This window comes from Liolophura sinensis, chromosome 11 (assembly GCF_032854445.1).
Source record: "Liolophura sinensis isolate JHLJ2023 chromosome 11, CUHK_Ljap_v2, whole genome shotgun sequence".
NCBI lineage: Eukaryota > Metazoa > Mollusca > Polyplacophora > Chitonida > Chitonidae > Liolophura > Liolophura sinensis.
In genome coordinates, this window is record NC_088305.1 from 6,036,301 (window position 1) to 6,053,265 (window position 16,965).

A 16,965-nucleotide genomic window follows, 5' to 3' on the forward strand; every position below is an offset into this window, starting at 1 on the left:
GTGTGCTGTACTTTGATTGGGACCTTTTTGTTTGGCCAGTCAACCTCAAATTCGTTTATTGACGATTCCTGGAATACAATGTAGCATATCCCAGATACAGATGCTTCCAATGCAAAAATTTTAATTTTTTTTAATTTTTTTTAATTTTTTACTGTTTACGAACAGTTATTATTCCTCCTCAGGGGGACTGTCAGTGACCTGATATGCATTTCGTATCTTGTTTTGCTCTGCATTAAAGACACTATACCGGAAATTTGTGACAAAAAGCCCATCGTCGCTAATCAAATCAAAGCCAAATCATTTATATGGTTAAAATGATTCTAAAGTTTGAAAAAGTTGTAATGCGACTCGTTTTATAAAACTTCGGAACTTTTTTTAAACGTATTGTGATGATTTATTTGTCTATTAAAGTCTGGTTTAATATCATACTCGTGTGACAGTCAGTTTTATGGTGTTGTTTTATGATATAGTGAATCAACAGTTCAAGTAGCTCAATTTCCGAGAAAACTGTGTTTATCACTTGGATTTTCATCGCCCAAGTCGACAACCTTTCATCTGTCATAGGCTACTGCTTACACGAAAAATATCCTGGGGAGCCTAGAGCTGGAGTAAACGTGACGTCGCCTTGCTTTCTATAATGGAGACGTGCTGAAGCTGTGTCAAGAAGAAGTTTCACTACACTTTTAGTGGGTTTAAAAAAATCTTAGAAATATTTAATGCCGGCATAAGATACTTTGAATGGTAGTCTTTCAGTGCACATGAACGTTAGTCAGGTAGTGTCTTTCACATTAACAGAAAGTGTGTTGTGTGAGTGATGCTAGAATATATTCTATTATTGCAGTAGATTATTCTGTTTAAAAAATATAAAACAAGCAGTGAGAGCGAAGGACTGCTGTACAGATTCCATCTACACGAGTTTATACGGTGGTTTATATACAAAGTATACATAGTATTTGTACATATGTAACATAGTATACCATTTTTTCATTTTAATTCATACCATCAGAGATCTCGACGCCCAAGGTTTCCTGTTTTCTTCCACCCATAAGTTTCAGCACGGTAATGTATATAAATATTGTTGGGATAATGTTCAGCAAAGCGTATAGCCTCTATCAAATTAACAGGAAGATATACTGGAGATTTTTTGGTAAAAAAAAAACATATTAGCTGACAAAATCAAATTTTCTCTATTTATCCAGATTAATTAAAATTATTGCTTTTCAAAAAATATCAGATTCGGACTGTACTATTTATGGTTAAAATGAGCGGGGCCTCCATGGCTCAAGTAGTTAGCGCACTGGCGCAGCGTAATGATCCAGGGGGCCCCTCCGGGCTCTGCCCGGTTTCCGCTCACTATAATCGTCGTCTAAGTGAAATATTCTTGAGTACGGCGTAAAACACCAATCGATAAAAAAATAAATAAATAAATAAACAGAACGGTATCAATAAAGATTACGGCCGTAAGTGGGAACGTCTTCCAGCAACCTGCGGATGGTCGTGGGTTTCCCCCGAGCTCTGCCCGGTTTCCTCCCACCATAATGCTGGCCGCCGTCGTATAAGTGAAATATTCGTAAAAGTACGGCGTAAAACACCAATCAAATAAATAAATAAATCAATAAAGATTAAACTCCACTACTATAACAGTGTATTTAATACGGCCATCATAAACTTAAAATACTTAAATATAATCACTTTATTTAAACTATCCATCAAGATCTATGCCCCAATCATTGCTTCTACTCATATAACCTTCAAAATCACTCAACTGACCTGTTTGAGTTTATGTTGATGTTATATATACAAGTTGTAATATTGCCCCTGTTTGGAGATCAGTTGTTGGTGTGATCCCTGCTCTACTATTCGGCCATTTTGAATCACGGCAATCCGGTTGGCGTTGAGGACAGTTGATAATCGATGGGCAATTATAATACACGTGCGGCCTTCACGGGCTCTGTCCAGGGCTTCCTGCACCATCTAGGGAAATGAGAACATTTATTTATTTATTTATTTGTGGGAAGGTCTGCCAGCAAAGTTCGGATGGTCGTGGGTTTCTCCCGGGCTCTGCCCAGTTTTCTCCCACCATAATGCTGACCTCCGTCATATAAGTGAAATATTCTTAAGTACGGCGTAAAACACAAATCAATTAAATAAAATTTATTTATTTATTTATCTGTTTATTTATGTGATTGATGTTTTACGCCGTACTCAACAATATTTCACTTATACGACGACTGTCAGCATTAATTTAAATTAACAATTAATATAACGTAAAGCAATAATACCTTAAAGTCATATGTAAGACACAGGGCATGTACTTAAATAAGTTATCCAATTTTACATCAACTGGGTAGACAAATTTTTAAAGATTTGCGCCATAACCTAGACCTTAGAAGTAAGGATGCCAGTTTTATGTTTGCCGTAATTGTAAAGTTTATCTCTGATGAAATCCCATTTGTTCACTCTAGTATGTTTTAATGTATTTCCGGGCGCTCAAACTAATGTAAAAAAAAAACTATTCTCCAAACAACCGCCGTAGAAAATTATTACTTTTGTATCATTTCTGGGTTAGAAAAAAGGTAAAAACTTTTTTATTTACACATGCAATTACGATTACGATATTAATTACGATGGACCGATGGAGAGACACAGCGATGAACCAAATCTCCAGATTCCGCCTAAAACATGAATGAATAATTGCCGTCTATGTCACATTAATATGAGTGATTCTGGTATATGCCGCATTAACATGAAATATTCTCGTTTATGCCACATTGGAACGAATGATTGTGGTTCATTCCATATTAGAACGAACGATTGTGGTATATACCACGTTAGAACGAACGGTTGTGGTTTATGCCACATTAGAGCAAATGACTGTGGTTTATTCTACATTGAAACGAATGACTGTGGTTTATTCCACATTGAAACGAATGACTGTGGTTTATTCCACACTGAAACGAATGACTGTGGTTTACTCCACACTGAAACGAATGACTGTGGTTTATTCCACACTGAAACGAATGACTGTGGTTTATTCCACATTGAAACGAATGACTGTGGTTTATTCCACACTGAAACGAATGACTGTGGTTTATTCCACACTGAAACGAATGACTGTGGTTTATTCCACATTGAAACGAATGACTGGTTTATTCCACATTGAAACGAATGACTGTGGTTTATTCCACATTGAAGCGAATGACTGGTTTATTCCACATTGAAACGAATGACTGTGGTTTATTCCACATTAGAACGAACGATTGTGGTATATGCCACATTAGAACTAACGATTGTGGTATATGCCACGTTAGAACGAATGATTGTGGTTTTACGCCACATTAGAGCAAATGATTGTTGTTTATTCCACACTGAAACGAATGATTGTGGTTTATGACACACTAGAACAAACGATTTAACACCACATTACCAGTATTTCAGCCAGATCTGAGGACATTATCAATATTACTTCTATGAAGTGGTGAGCTATTCCTGTTATATCTATATGCTTTTTCTTCTATTGCATAAAAATTATTATTATTATTGAATGACCTATATACATTTAGAAATTAAAAATACAAAGAAGTAAAACATTATATATTGCAGCCAAACATTAGATAAAAGCCAGGAAAAAAGTCCAAGTAACATTTGAATACATATTATAGGTCCTGTAACATACACTCCGGAAATGAAGAGCAAGATAGTGTGATTATAGGTTTGAAATATTAGAATCAGCATGTTAAATATTGCATTAATCATTTCATGAATATCAAACATTGTTAATATTTGGGTAAATTAGGCCAAGCTAAATGAAGAAACTATATGCGGATTATACCTAGGTGACCTATAGTTTCTGCTTTCGGAGAAAATTCCAATGCGATACACCATATTGTTTTTAGAAGTTCCATTGCGATATACTGAACATTAGATTAAGGAAAACTGAAGAAAAATGATTTTCCTAGATATTACCTTTTCGTCTTCGGAGTCCAAAGCAGAAGTTGCCTCATCTAAGAGAAGGATCTTAGTATTTCTGATTAACGCACGTGCAATGGCCACTCGCTGTTTTTGTCGGCCACTGAGTTGTCTCCCTTTCTCACCTACTGGCGTGTCGTATCCCTGGATGTGAAAAACGCATTCGCACGGGTCAAAAAATGTGAAATCTGACAAAACATTTTGTTTTTTACCTATAGGGTCTACGATAATGCCCCAGGAAGATAACCTCGGAATCCCCAAGGCTGATAATGCACCAAAGGATTTCCCTCTCTTGTGACGTCGAGATATGCACTCCATGTTGGTGAAGGATCAGAGGTCTCCAGTAAACATCCATACGAGCGTCGTCGTCTGCTGATTCTCACCAAAGCCCAACGAAGTGAGAGCAAGCCGGATTTGAACCCCTACCTTGTGTGTGTTAACGACTGAAAGGCAAGCAGTAGACCGCCATCTGCTCCCTGGTTGACACTCAGAGGAACAAACTAGATGATAACTCAAGAGCTCTGCAGAGACTGTACGTGTAGTTTCCGAAACCAGACGGCCTAATATGTGCAGCGGATAAAATCGTAGTTTCTCCTTTAAGGGGTCAATCAGAATTCTTTTTAAATGTCACTGTTATATAAAAAAAAATATTCATTTCATAAATTCTCTGTGCTTTCTTTCAGGATATCTATAAAGTTTATCAAAAATGCGTGTTTTCTCCACTTTATAGTGTCTTTGAATAATGAGACACATCAAAACGTTGTAGTTAAACTCTAACAACAGCCTCAATCTAAGCCACATACATATACATGTAGTCAAATCATAAGAGGAAAACATAAGATGCCCAGCTATATGCATACGATAAAGCTCTCTTACCAACGGCAGCGTCCTTACAAACGAGTGAATGTTGGCAGCTCGCGCTGACTCGATGATCTCACTTAGACTGACGTCACGACTGGTATCTCCATAGGCGATGTTTTCCGCTATACTGTGGTTAAAGAGCACGGGCTCCTGCGATACGATGGCGATCTGAGATCGAAGCCAGTTGAGGTTCAGGTATGTGCTTTTGTAATTGTCATAAACCTGGCAAAAAGTAAAACTTATCTATAGATGCTATCAACAATAAATCTACCTATTGACAAGTAAGGCAAAAATGTTTGTTGGGATAATTACGAACAAAAAAAACCCTGAAATTTAATGGTCACATGACCGAATCTACCCAATCGGATGCGAGTTGTTTCAATCTATAACTCGAGAATGCATGTTTCCGATGTCACGTCAAGCGAACGTGCTTTGCCATTCTAGTTTTCTCATAGACTGACGACCGCAAACTAATGGTGACGCGACGTCGTATCCCCGGTTTCTCTAAATATGGGATATCTCAGTGAAACGTTAAACGTCCAGATTAAAAGTTGATTTATAAACATACCAAACACTGAGGCTATTTCTCTGTAGGGCTGTTTTCACCCCTCGTCCGAAATAACAATGTTCACATTATTTGTTGCCTTCTTATTCTGACTGAATTTGCAAATACCCAGTTGAAGAAATGCATGTCATCTTGCATGAAGTACACTTACCACATCTCCCATAATTGGGTCATAAAATCTCTCAAGGAGTTGTAAGATAGTCGTTTTTCCGCACCCACTGGAGCCGACAAGGGCAAGCGTTTCTCCGGGTGCAACCTCCAGGTCCAAGTTGTTGAGGACGGCAGCATCCGGTCAAGCAGGGTATCGGAATGTCACATGACTCAATTTAACCCTTCCGGAGAAGCTCTCCTATACTCGTCGGAACACGAGACAAGTATTTGTATATACACATCTTATTTCATCCTACATACAGGAATGTAGGATGGGTATTTAAGTATTTCATATCTCAGGTTAGTTTGTCTTATACTGGCAGGAATACGAGTGAAATATTCATGGATCACCTAACTTACTTCATCCTAGACGCAGTTATACGAAACATGCAAATGCCTTACAAATCTTATTTGATACCTTATATGTATTTTAGAAGAATTTGCTCCCCTTAAAAAGCAAAATATTTTTTTTAATTTATTTCCTTACTTATTTGTTTATTTATTTGATTTGTTTTAAACGACCTAGTAAAGACTTTTTCGTGTATGATCGGTTGGAGGTCAGTTTTTTGGATGAAGGAAACCGGTAGACCTCGAGTAAACCACTGCCCTTGGCGAAATATCTCACATACCTTCTGACGTAATGTTTTATTGGCCAAAGGCCAATTTGGTGCAGCCAAACCAATACAACTTGTATTTTGCCCCGTAAATATTGGACGCCATAAACCTTATTATATATACAGACCAAAAGACTGTTTCCCATCTTGCGTAACTATGACAAGGTAATGGGTATTTAAACGTCTCTTTTGGGAGAAATCACACAATAATGGATTAATTCAGTCTATTTGATTAACGTCTCATAATAATAGAATGGGCTTTTTCGCCCTTTAAAACAGACTTGCGTCAGATCTGCAGAGCACGTTCTTGTTCCGTTAACGTAGCCTCGTAGAAAGGCGCGAGATCTCGACTGTATATTATGGTGTCATAAAAATAACGTAACATTGCCGAAAGAAATTGTGATTTTTTTTGGTTGGTTCACCTAAATTACCGTGCTACATGTATTTTAGAAATGCACATGGGTGACGACGCATTGCGTTTTCGTCGATCTAACGTGTTAACTATAAACCATGAAATTCTTGTTCTTGAGCGTTGATTGCTTTATTTAAATGCGTCGAAACTTGTGACAAAACATCTGTTGTTTTGATACGTTTTGGATGTACATATTCTTCGCAGTGACCAAAACATATTTTATTTACTCACGGATATTTTCCTGATTTCTTGTCAACATCAATGGATGGAATTCTGTCTAGAAAAGTGAATATTTTTCCTGCTGCCAGCTCGGCTTTGGACAGGTCAATAGTAACAGCATCGGCCCTTCCCACAGCAGCAGCTGTGAAAACTATAGCCGCAAACACCCTGCAATGCAAAATGTTGCAAAACTTTTCAATGAACCCAGTGGAAAAAATATGGTCCCCATTTTGAATAAATAAACAAGTTTGTATTATTCACATTTTTTTCACTGTACCTTTCGAACATGTAGGGGATATCCTAGTTCGTGGTTTTTATTTTCATATTTCCAGAAAATTCGATTGCATGAAAAGTGAATGAAAATAAATACTCCTTGGACTTACGAAAATCGTCACACAACAAAAACACAGCGCAGGCGCTTTTTATGAAACGCATGGGAACCCATTTGGGATGCATTTCGAAATCTACATTTAAACATCTCAATTTCCCTATATTTTCAATGTTTGAATCCCAACAACAACTTGTCCACATATCTTTTTTCAGTTGATAATATGTTTGTCTAATAAAAGATGTTAGACATTCCTAGCTGCGCCTCATTTATATGGAGTAACCTACTTTTTCTTATCTTGAATACACGTAGCATATACCGATACAATCACAGATTGCAACCACATATATACACCACAGACATTAGGTAAGGTAGGGGTCGATAAAGCATTTATGTTTAAACAGCATACCTTTTTTATTATTATTATTTTTTTATGTTGCATACCACAGATATGGCAGTTCAAAGAAAGCAAAATCACGCACATTGAGAAAATCGCAAGTGCCGCCATGTTATAAATTTCACCAATCAGATCCCATTTATTCTATAACCCCAAAGGGCAGCTTTTTACGCCGAGGACAAACAAACCCTGTCTTTGCGTTTTAACCATATGAGCACGGGGTACGAGTGACGCCACACCGGGTTTCCGGTTTGGAGTCTCTAACGTGGCTCATCTCATGGCCCCTTAAGAAGTCCACATTAAAAGAGGATCAAAAGAGTTTTCAAGCATGTCAGAACAAAATGGCTGTGGTCGTTTAGGCCTATCTCCGTACTATCAGTTGAGACGTCGCGTCGTAAACTACTTTGTGTACCGACCCTAAGGTAAACGCTCTATACTTCACCCATCAGATACCTGAAAACGTTGAAGAGTCCCATTTCATCTCTTTCAACCAGATAAGCTCCGTAGCCAAATGCCGTCGCATATGCTAAGTATTCCACAGCCCCTTGAGTAAAACCATAGGAGAGAGCGTACACCTGTGCCGTTTTTAGGGATTTCCTAGCAACAGAATAAACCCATATGTTAAATATACCGGACATAAAAGCCACGAAATCTCAACATCAGTTGTATCTTGGTGCATTAACAATACCTTTACAAGCGTTATAAGGAGTAATTATTTGTGTCGGGCGTGCGTCATACACATAAGAAAGGTGTACTACGTAAGGCATGTACATCAGATACACATAGGGCGTGAGGCATTCACACCAGACACCACCATGTACCAAACACATCAGACACAAATAGGGCGTGAGGCATTCACACCAGACACCACCATGTACCATACACATCAGACACAAATAGGGCGTGAGGCATTCACACCAGACACCACCATGTACCATACACATCAGACACAAATAGGGCGTGAGGCATTCACACCAGACATCACCATGTACCATACACATCAGACACAAATAGGACGTGCGGCATCCACACCAGACATCACCATGTACCATACACATCAGGCACAAATAGGGCGTGCGGCATTCACACCAGACATCACCATGTACCATACACATCAGATACACATAGGGCGTGCGGCATCCACACCAGACATCACCATGTACCAAACACATTAGACACAAAGGGCGTGAGGCATTCACACCAGACACCACCATGTACCATACACATCAGATACACATAGGGCGTGCGGCATCCACACCAGACATCACCATGTACCATACACATCAGATACACATAGGACGTGCGGCATCCACACCAGACATCACCATGTACCATACACATCAGATAAAAATAGGGCGTGCGGCATCCACACCAGACATCACCATGTACCATACACATCAGATACAAATAGGACGTGCGGCATCCACACCAGACACCACCATGTACCAAACACATCAGACACAAATAGGGCATGAGGCATTCACACCAGACACCACCATGTACCATACACATCAGACACAAATAGGGCGTGAGGCATTCACACCAGACATCACCATGTACCATACACATCAGACACAAATAGGGCGTGCGGCATCCACACCAGACATCACCATGTACCATACACATCAGATAAAAATAGGGCGTGCGGCATCCACACCAGACATCACCATGTACCATACACATCAGATACAAATAGGACGTGCGGCATCCACACCAGACACCACCATGTACCAAACACATCAGACACAAATAGGGCATGAGGCATTCACACCAGACACCACCATCTACCATACACATCAGACACAAATAGGGCGTGAGGCATTCACACCAGACATCACCATGTACCATACACATCAGACACAAATAGGGCGTGCGGCATCCACACCAGACATCACCATGTACCATACACATCAGATACAAATAGGGCGTGCGGCATTCACAACAGACATCACCATGTACCATACACATCAGATACACATAGGGCGTGCGGCATCCACACCAGACATCACCATGTACCAAACACATTAGACACAAAGGGCGTGAGGCATTCACACCAGACATCACCATGTACCATACACATCAGATACACATAGGGCGTGAGGCATCCACACCAGACATCACCATGTACCATACACATCAGATAAACATAGGACGTGCGGCATCCACACCAGACATCACCATGTACCATACACATCAGATAAAAATAGGGCGTGCGGCATCCACACCAGACACCACCATGTACCATACACATCAGATACACATAGGGCGTGCGGCATCCACACCAGACATCACCATGTACCATACACATCAAATACACATAGGGCGTGCGGCATTCACACCAGACATCACCATGTACCATACACATCAGATACAAATAAGACGTGCGGCATCCACACCAGACATCACCATGTACCATACACATCAGATACACATAGGGCGTGAGACATTCAAACCAGACATTACCATGTACCATACACATCAAATACACATAGGGCGTGCGGCATCCACACCAGACATCACCATGTACCATACACATCAGATACACATAGGGCGTGCGGCATCCACACCAGACATCACCATGTACCATACACATCAGATACACATAGGACGTGCGGCATCCACACCAGACATCACCATGTACCATACACATCAGATACAAATAGGGCGTGCGGCATCCACACCAGACATCACCATGTACCATACACATCAGATACAAATAGGACGTGCGGCATTCACACCAGACACCACCATGTACCATACACGTCAGATACACATAGGGCGTGCGGCATCCACACCAGACATCACCGCGTGACATTCACATCAGATACAAATAGGACGTGCGGCATCCACACCAGACATCACTGTGTGACATTCACATCAGATACAAATAGGACGTGCGGCATCCACACCAGACATAACCATGTACCATACACATCAGATACAAATAGGGCGTGCGGCATCTACACCAGACATCACCGCGTGACATTCACATCAGATATACCTTGGCGCCGGCATATACATCAGACACACCGTGTGCCATACGCATCAGATAAACGTCATGGACACATCAGATAGATGCAGGGCGTGCGGCACCCACATCGGACATCACCGTGTATCATACACATCAGATACACGTAGGGCGTGCGACATCCACATCAGACATCACCGTGTGCCGTGCACATCAGAAACACGTAGGGCAGGCGATATCCACATCATACACACGTCGGGCGTGCGGCATCCACATCAGATACAAGTAGTGCGTGCGGTTGTTGAATTTGCAACATGCACGTCAAATACATGTAGGATCTGCGATATGCACGTCAGATACATGTTGAGTGTGCGGCATGCACATCAGATAAATGTAGGAATTGCAACATTCACATCAGATACATGTAGGATTTGCAACATTCACATCAAATAAATGTAGGAATTGCAACATTCACATCAGATACATGTAGGATTTGCAACATTCACATCAGATACATGTAGGGTTTGTGACAAGCACATCAGATACACGTACTAGGGTGTGTGACATCCACATCAGATACATGTAGGATTTGCTACACGCACAACAGATACGTCAGATGGATATCAGCAAGGCGTAGAGGGTGTGACATGCGCATCAGATACACGTAGGCTTATGGGATACATGTAGGACGTGTTACACGCCGATAAGATACATGTAGGACGTGCCATATGCCGATGAGATACATGTAGGACGTGGTACACGCTGATGAGATACATGTAGGACGTGTTACACGCTGATGAGATACATGTAGGACGTGTCATACGCCGATGAGATACATGTAGGGCGTGTCATACGCCGATGAGATACATGTAGGACGTGCTACACGCCGATGGGATACATGTAGTACGTGTTATACGCCGATGAGATACATGTAGGACGTGTCATACACCGATGAGATACATGTAGGACGTGTTACACGCTGATGAGATACATGTAGTACGTGTTACACGCCAACGAGATACATGTAGGACGTGCTACACGCCGATGAGATACATGTAAGACGTGCTACACGCCGATGAGATACATGTAGTACGTGTCAGACGCCGATGAGATACATGTAGGGCGTGTCATACGCCGATGAGCTACATGTAGGACGTGTCATACGCCGATGAGATACATGTAGGACGCGTTACACACCGATAAGATAGATGTAGAGATAGCCTTTCTTCTTTCTGGCTAAAGATGTGTCCAGAGTTTAAAGCATATGAAACACTGACTTGTCTTACCGGTAAGCTGGGATAAACACGTCCTTGTATTTCTTCAAAAATGTGTTTCATTTCCAAGCGAAGCGACTGTGCGAATGTTGTGTATGATCTCAAAGGCAATCTACACATAAAGAGGTGAATATATACACACCGACAAATAGACGGAAATCAGGAAAATATATATATATACACATCCACAAATAGACGGAAGTCAGGAAAATATATATACACATCGACAAATAGAAGGAAATCAGGAAAATATATATACACATCGACACATGAAAGGAAATCAGGAAAATATATATACACATCCACAAATAGACAGAAATCAGGAAAATATATATACACATCCACAAATAGAAGGAAATCAGGAAAATATATATACACTCCGACACATAGGCGGCAATCAGGAAAATATATATACACACCGACACATAGACGCAAATCAGGAAAATATATATACACATCGACACATGAACGGAAATCAGGAAAATATATATACACACCGACACATAAACGGAAATCAGGAATATATAGCCTATATACACATCCACAAATATACGGAAATCAGGAAAACATATGTACGCACCGACACATAGACGGAAATCAGAAAAATATATATACACACCAACACATAAAGGGAAATCAGGAAAATATATATACACATCCACAAATAGACGGAAATCAGGAAAATATATATACACACTCACAAACAGACGGAAATCAGGAAAATATATACACATCCACAAATAGACGGACATCAGACATAATTAGAGAGGTTCTCTAAATTTGAACAATAATAGTAGTATAGTTTGAAGAACAATTACATGTAATACGAGTAAGTGTCTAGTAAATAATAAGTATTTTGAAAGCGTCGAAGCTGGTCAGTTTCGATTGTGGCACAGATTATCCTTACTACAAGAATTGAGGGCAAAAGTCTGGTTTTGCTAATGCCGGGCAAGGTTACGTCGCACCAAAACATCTATTTTTGTGTTTCAGTAGAATAATTCCATGTGTTTGGTGCATAAATCAACCGTGAAAGGATGAATGGGTAGACTTACTTCAGTATGTCCTAAATGGCCTAAACTTTCGCGTACAAAAGTGCATTCAGAGGCAAATAAATGTCACAAGATATTATTGCTGGTTCTGACGCTTATAATTTTCCAGCAGAATATCATCCCATGTTCCAAACAAACCTCAAAACACCTTTTTAAAATCCACAGAACTCTCAAAATCGGGAAAAATAGTTAGCCATGGGCGAAATTTATGGTCATTTGGGGTATTTGAGGCTTTGACCCTTCTTGTCATTTACCTTTGAGCCATCCATCTTCGGGGATCTGTCGCCTTGTGCGTACCGTCTCAACATTCGGCCCTTCACCGTAGCCGAAATGATCATAATGGGAAAGAAACAAACCACAACAAAGGCCAGCTTCCAGCCGAAAAAAAGCGCAATGACAACGGCACCAACGATGCGCGAAAATGACTCCAGGAGGGTGCATATCTGAGGCCCTGTTGCCTAAAACATATAGGGGTTGCAAGTCACATTCATTTTTTGATCCTTGCATACAGCACCGGACATATAGCGAATTTTTCACTTATATGATGGCTGTTAAATTTATGGGTAGAGGAAAGCAAAGTGTTTGGCGTAAACCACCAACCTTTTGCAAATTAGAGAGGAACTTTCTCACATGTGACCGGCCCGGATAGCAGAGTTGGTAGAGCGTCCGCTTCGGCAGCGGTAGATCCAGGATCAATCCTTGATCGAGTCACACCTAAGACTTTAAAGGTTTAAAGTTGTGGCTTTCTCGCTTGGCGCTCAGCGTGGAAGGGATAGTGCAACGACTGATTGACCCGTATCAGTATAATGGCTCGGGCGAGCGGGCTTATTTGCCTTCGGTTAATCGTCTCAGTAAAGCAGCACTAGATAAAAGAGGGGTGGAAATCCGCCCTGCAAGAAGGAGGTACATTACATACACCCTAAGGATTCCTTCGTCGTCATATGACTGAAAAATTGTTGAGCATGACGTTAAACCTCAATCACTCACTCACTCTCAGATGTGACGTACAGATATGTACACCATAGTGGTCTTCAACGAAGATTACCGCTTAATGTCACCCCGGCATCACAAGCAGTGACGAATGGAGCATCTACAAATTCGCTGTCCAAGGCGGGGTTTGAACCTCAAGCGCCAGACCACAACTCGTTGTGATGTTTACGATTTGACTTTTGGCTGCAAGATCACCACGAAATTTATTGACAGTTAAATGACCTACAAGTACACGAATGTATTTTATATCATCTGCTTAGTATAAACGAAGACTGTCAGTTTATAAAAGCCAATCCTGAAGGCGTAAGAATTTGCACATGGAAATTTTTACCTTTTCCACGGACTCAATGTCGCCCTCCAGGACAGCTGTTAGTGAGCCCACGTGGTTTTGAGGTTCGTCAAACCACGCTATATCCTGAGAATAAAACGACGGTTTAAACGATATGCTTTGTTACAAATGAAGTTTTTCCTTAAAAAGTACATAGAGAGTTCTGAATAAACGAATGGATTATTAAAGTCTATTGTCAGTATTTCAGCCGCAACGTGGCAAGAGCATGTACGACACAGAACCCAGCGAATTGCCAGAAGAATTTAGATCTAGGCGTCGAAACAGACACTCATATACCAGCCGTCAACCAATAAGGGCGTTCCAGGTCAACAATCGCAAGGCCATTTCACAAAACGACGTTTAACACAAACCTCCAAAAAACTAAGAAAGTATATAACGTACGAAAATAGGACAGAATCATGCAAAGAGAAGAAGACAACAGTTTTCAATGATGTTTGGAAGACGCAAGGTGTGTTCCAGGGCGACTGAGTGAAATCAGTATTTAAATCGTCTACCATGCTAGAATATAAGCGTCAAGTCCGACATTCCTATACCATTCGTAGAATATCAGTTGTCGATAACAAAATATGTATCTCAGCTGCGCCTTGATTGCAACATGTTCATATATCCAACATGACGATCTTATTCAACACGATAACTATACAGCCTCCAGTTCCCGGTTAAGCGGACTCGGACACAATTATGAAGCAAAGCCCCAAAGCTTCTAAACGCTTTGTCCATATCAACTTACAAGAGAATTATTCTCTTTGTAAACTTAAGAAACTTGGAGTGAAGGCGTTTGATGGTATTAACTTGACACACAAGTGTTTGCAGTAACAACTTGTGACGTTGATTGAAATCGTCCCACAACACGCAGGATCTAACAAATGCTACAAGCGAGATATGTACACGGCATGTCCAGGACCCTTCGGTATATTGCTGTCCAAGTAAGGATAATTTACATTGTCAAAATTGAAACTATCCCTCTTCTCGTAAAGCCTGCGAAAGAGGAAATCGTTTTGGTCTACAAATATAGGTCCACATAAATTGTTGAACCTGGACAGTCTGTGGTTTCGTTTAAACCCAGCGAAGGTGGGTAAATATCTGTCACAGCCTTTGCTATGCATGGACTGTTTAAACCAGCAGACCATCGATATACCGTTTAGTGAATCAGACAGTTCGGGTCTGGCGAAGATTACTCATTCATGGATTCTGCGTATAGTCAGATTCATATGAGAACAGGCATAGGTCGGCCAAAAGGGGCACAATTTGTATCTATGGGTATACCTATGTATACACTGTTGCAAGACCAATCTTAAACACCATTTTTACAGAATTTGCAATTTCCTCATATTTCAAAGAATTGAAAATGTATAAAATATTGTAAGAATTCTGTTCACAATCCTCCGTTGTAACTACACAGACGCTATGGCAAGGGCTTAAATCGTGCAAAAGTCATTAATTTCTTATCACATTTTAGTATGAGCTAAAGAAGAAAGATGAACATAATCCTACTTCTGCAATGACCAGTGTAACTTCCTGTAATGATAAAACAGATGAGAAAATTCCTATGTGAGGTCGCAGACAATATTAGGGCTACAGTGAGGCCGCGAGGAATGGTAATGCAGTAGTAACATGGCAACAATGGTAATGCAGTGGTAACGAGGCAACAATGGTAATGCAGTAGTGACATGACAACAATGGTAATGCAGTAGTAACATGGCAACAATGGTAATGCAGTAGTAACATGGCAACAATGGTAATGGAGTAGTGACATGACAACAATGGTAATGCAGTAGTGACATGACAACAATGGTAATGCAGTGGTAACATGGCAACAATGGTAATGCAGTAGTAATATGACAACAATGGTAATGCAGTAGCACGCCTATAAACATACAAACCGCGACATTCAATATCTGTTGCTTTTCTGTTGATTTCTTTTTAAATTTGGACAAGATGACACTACATATCTCACCAGTCCTTTGTGTTACCTGCCTCAGCATTGGCCTGAATACCAGAATCCTCATGCGCGATGTCAACCTGGCTCCGGCCAATCCAAAACACAGATCCTGGAAGGGATAAAATGTATTCTATCATTTTCAAAAAAGATCTTCCAACATTTCTATAAAAATATAATTCAGATACACCACTACCGCCTTAGATTAGTTAACTGATCTACGTGTGAGATAAATATCTTTTCAATGTATTTGTTAGGCGTCATGAGTGACCAAATGCGTGTGACGAGAGAACGGACTGAACGAGACGTCTTGTGGATTTGTAAGCAGAGCTGCGACCCGCGGAATGAAACTTCCACCAATCAGAACCGCTAGCGTCAGACCAATCAGCGCCCAGGTCCCAAAATCGGACAAATCAGCCACCAGGCACCCCAGAATTACAAGCGTTTGACAAGAGCAGGTAACTGCGTCAGATTTTTAAATGAAGTGCGCTCTGACTCTGGTTTGGGGTTATCCCTGGCGGAGCAAAATTTTATCAAACTGAACCTTAGAGCAATCTCGGACTACAAGAAGTAATGATTCAGCCAATCCCGTGACGCACTACCACGCCGAACAATAACTGGATTTAACCGGTTGTGACTGAACATTGAACATTTGACTATGTATTAAAAGTTTATATCTAATAAAGGGCAAAAATAGACATAAAACCTTCCAATTATCGTTTTTCTGGCAACAAAAAGCAACTAATCGTATGTACTTGACAGCATGCTAAAGGTTTATTGGTTTAAAATAATGGTTTTATTTCTTACTTGTTGAAACACATTTATGTCACGCAGATACAAAAACCTTTCCTACCTGCGTAGTTTTGAAGAACCACATGCAT

At 40.5% G+C, this 16,965-nt stretch overlaps 1 protein-coding gene across 1 annotated transcript; it reads right to left on the reverse strand.

The window, feature by feature from the left end:
* Positions 1 to 1,791: 1,791 nt before the first annotated feature.
* On the reverse strand, positions 1,792 to 16,965 carry LOC135477794 (ATP-dependent translocase ABCB1-like). Its single transcript, XM_064757998.1, is given in 11 exon segments — positions 1,792 to 1,974; positions 3,967 to 4,113; positions 4,846 to 5,052; positions 5,547 to 5,739; positions 6,803 to 6,958; positions 7,969 to 8,112; positions 13,104 to 13,264; positions 14,128 to 14,211; positions 15,087 to 15,148; positions 16,119 to 16,196; positions 16,938 to 16,965. Coding segments are annotated over 11 exon segments (1,443 nt in total).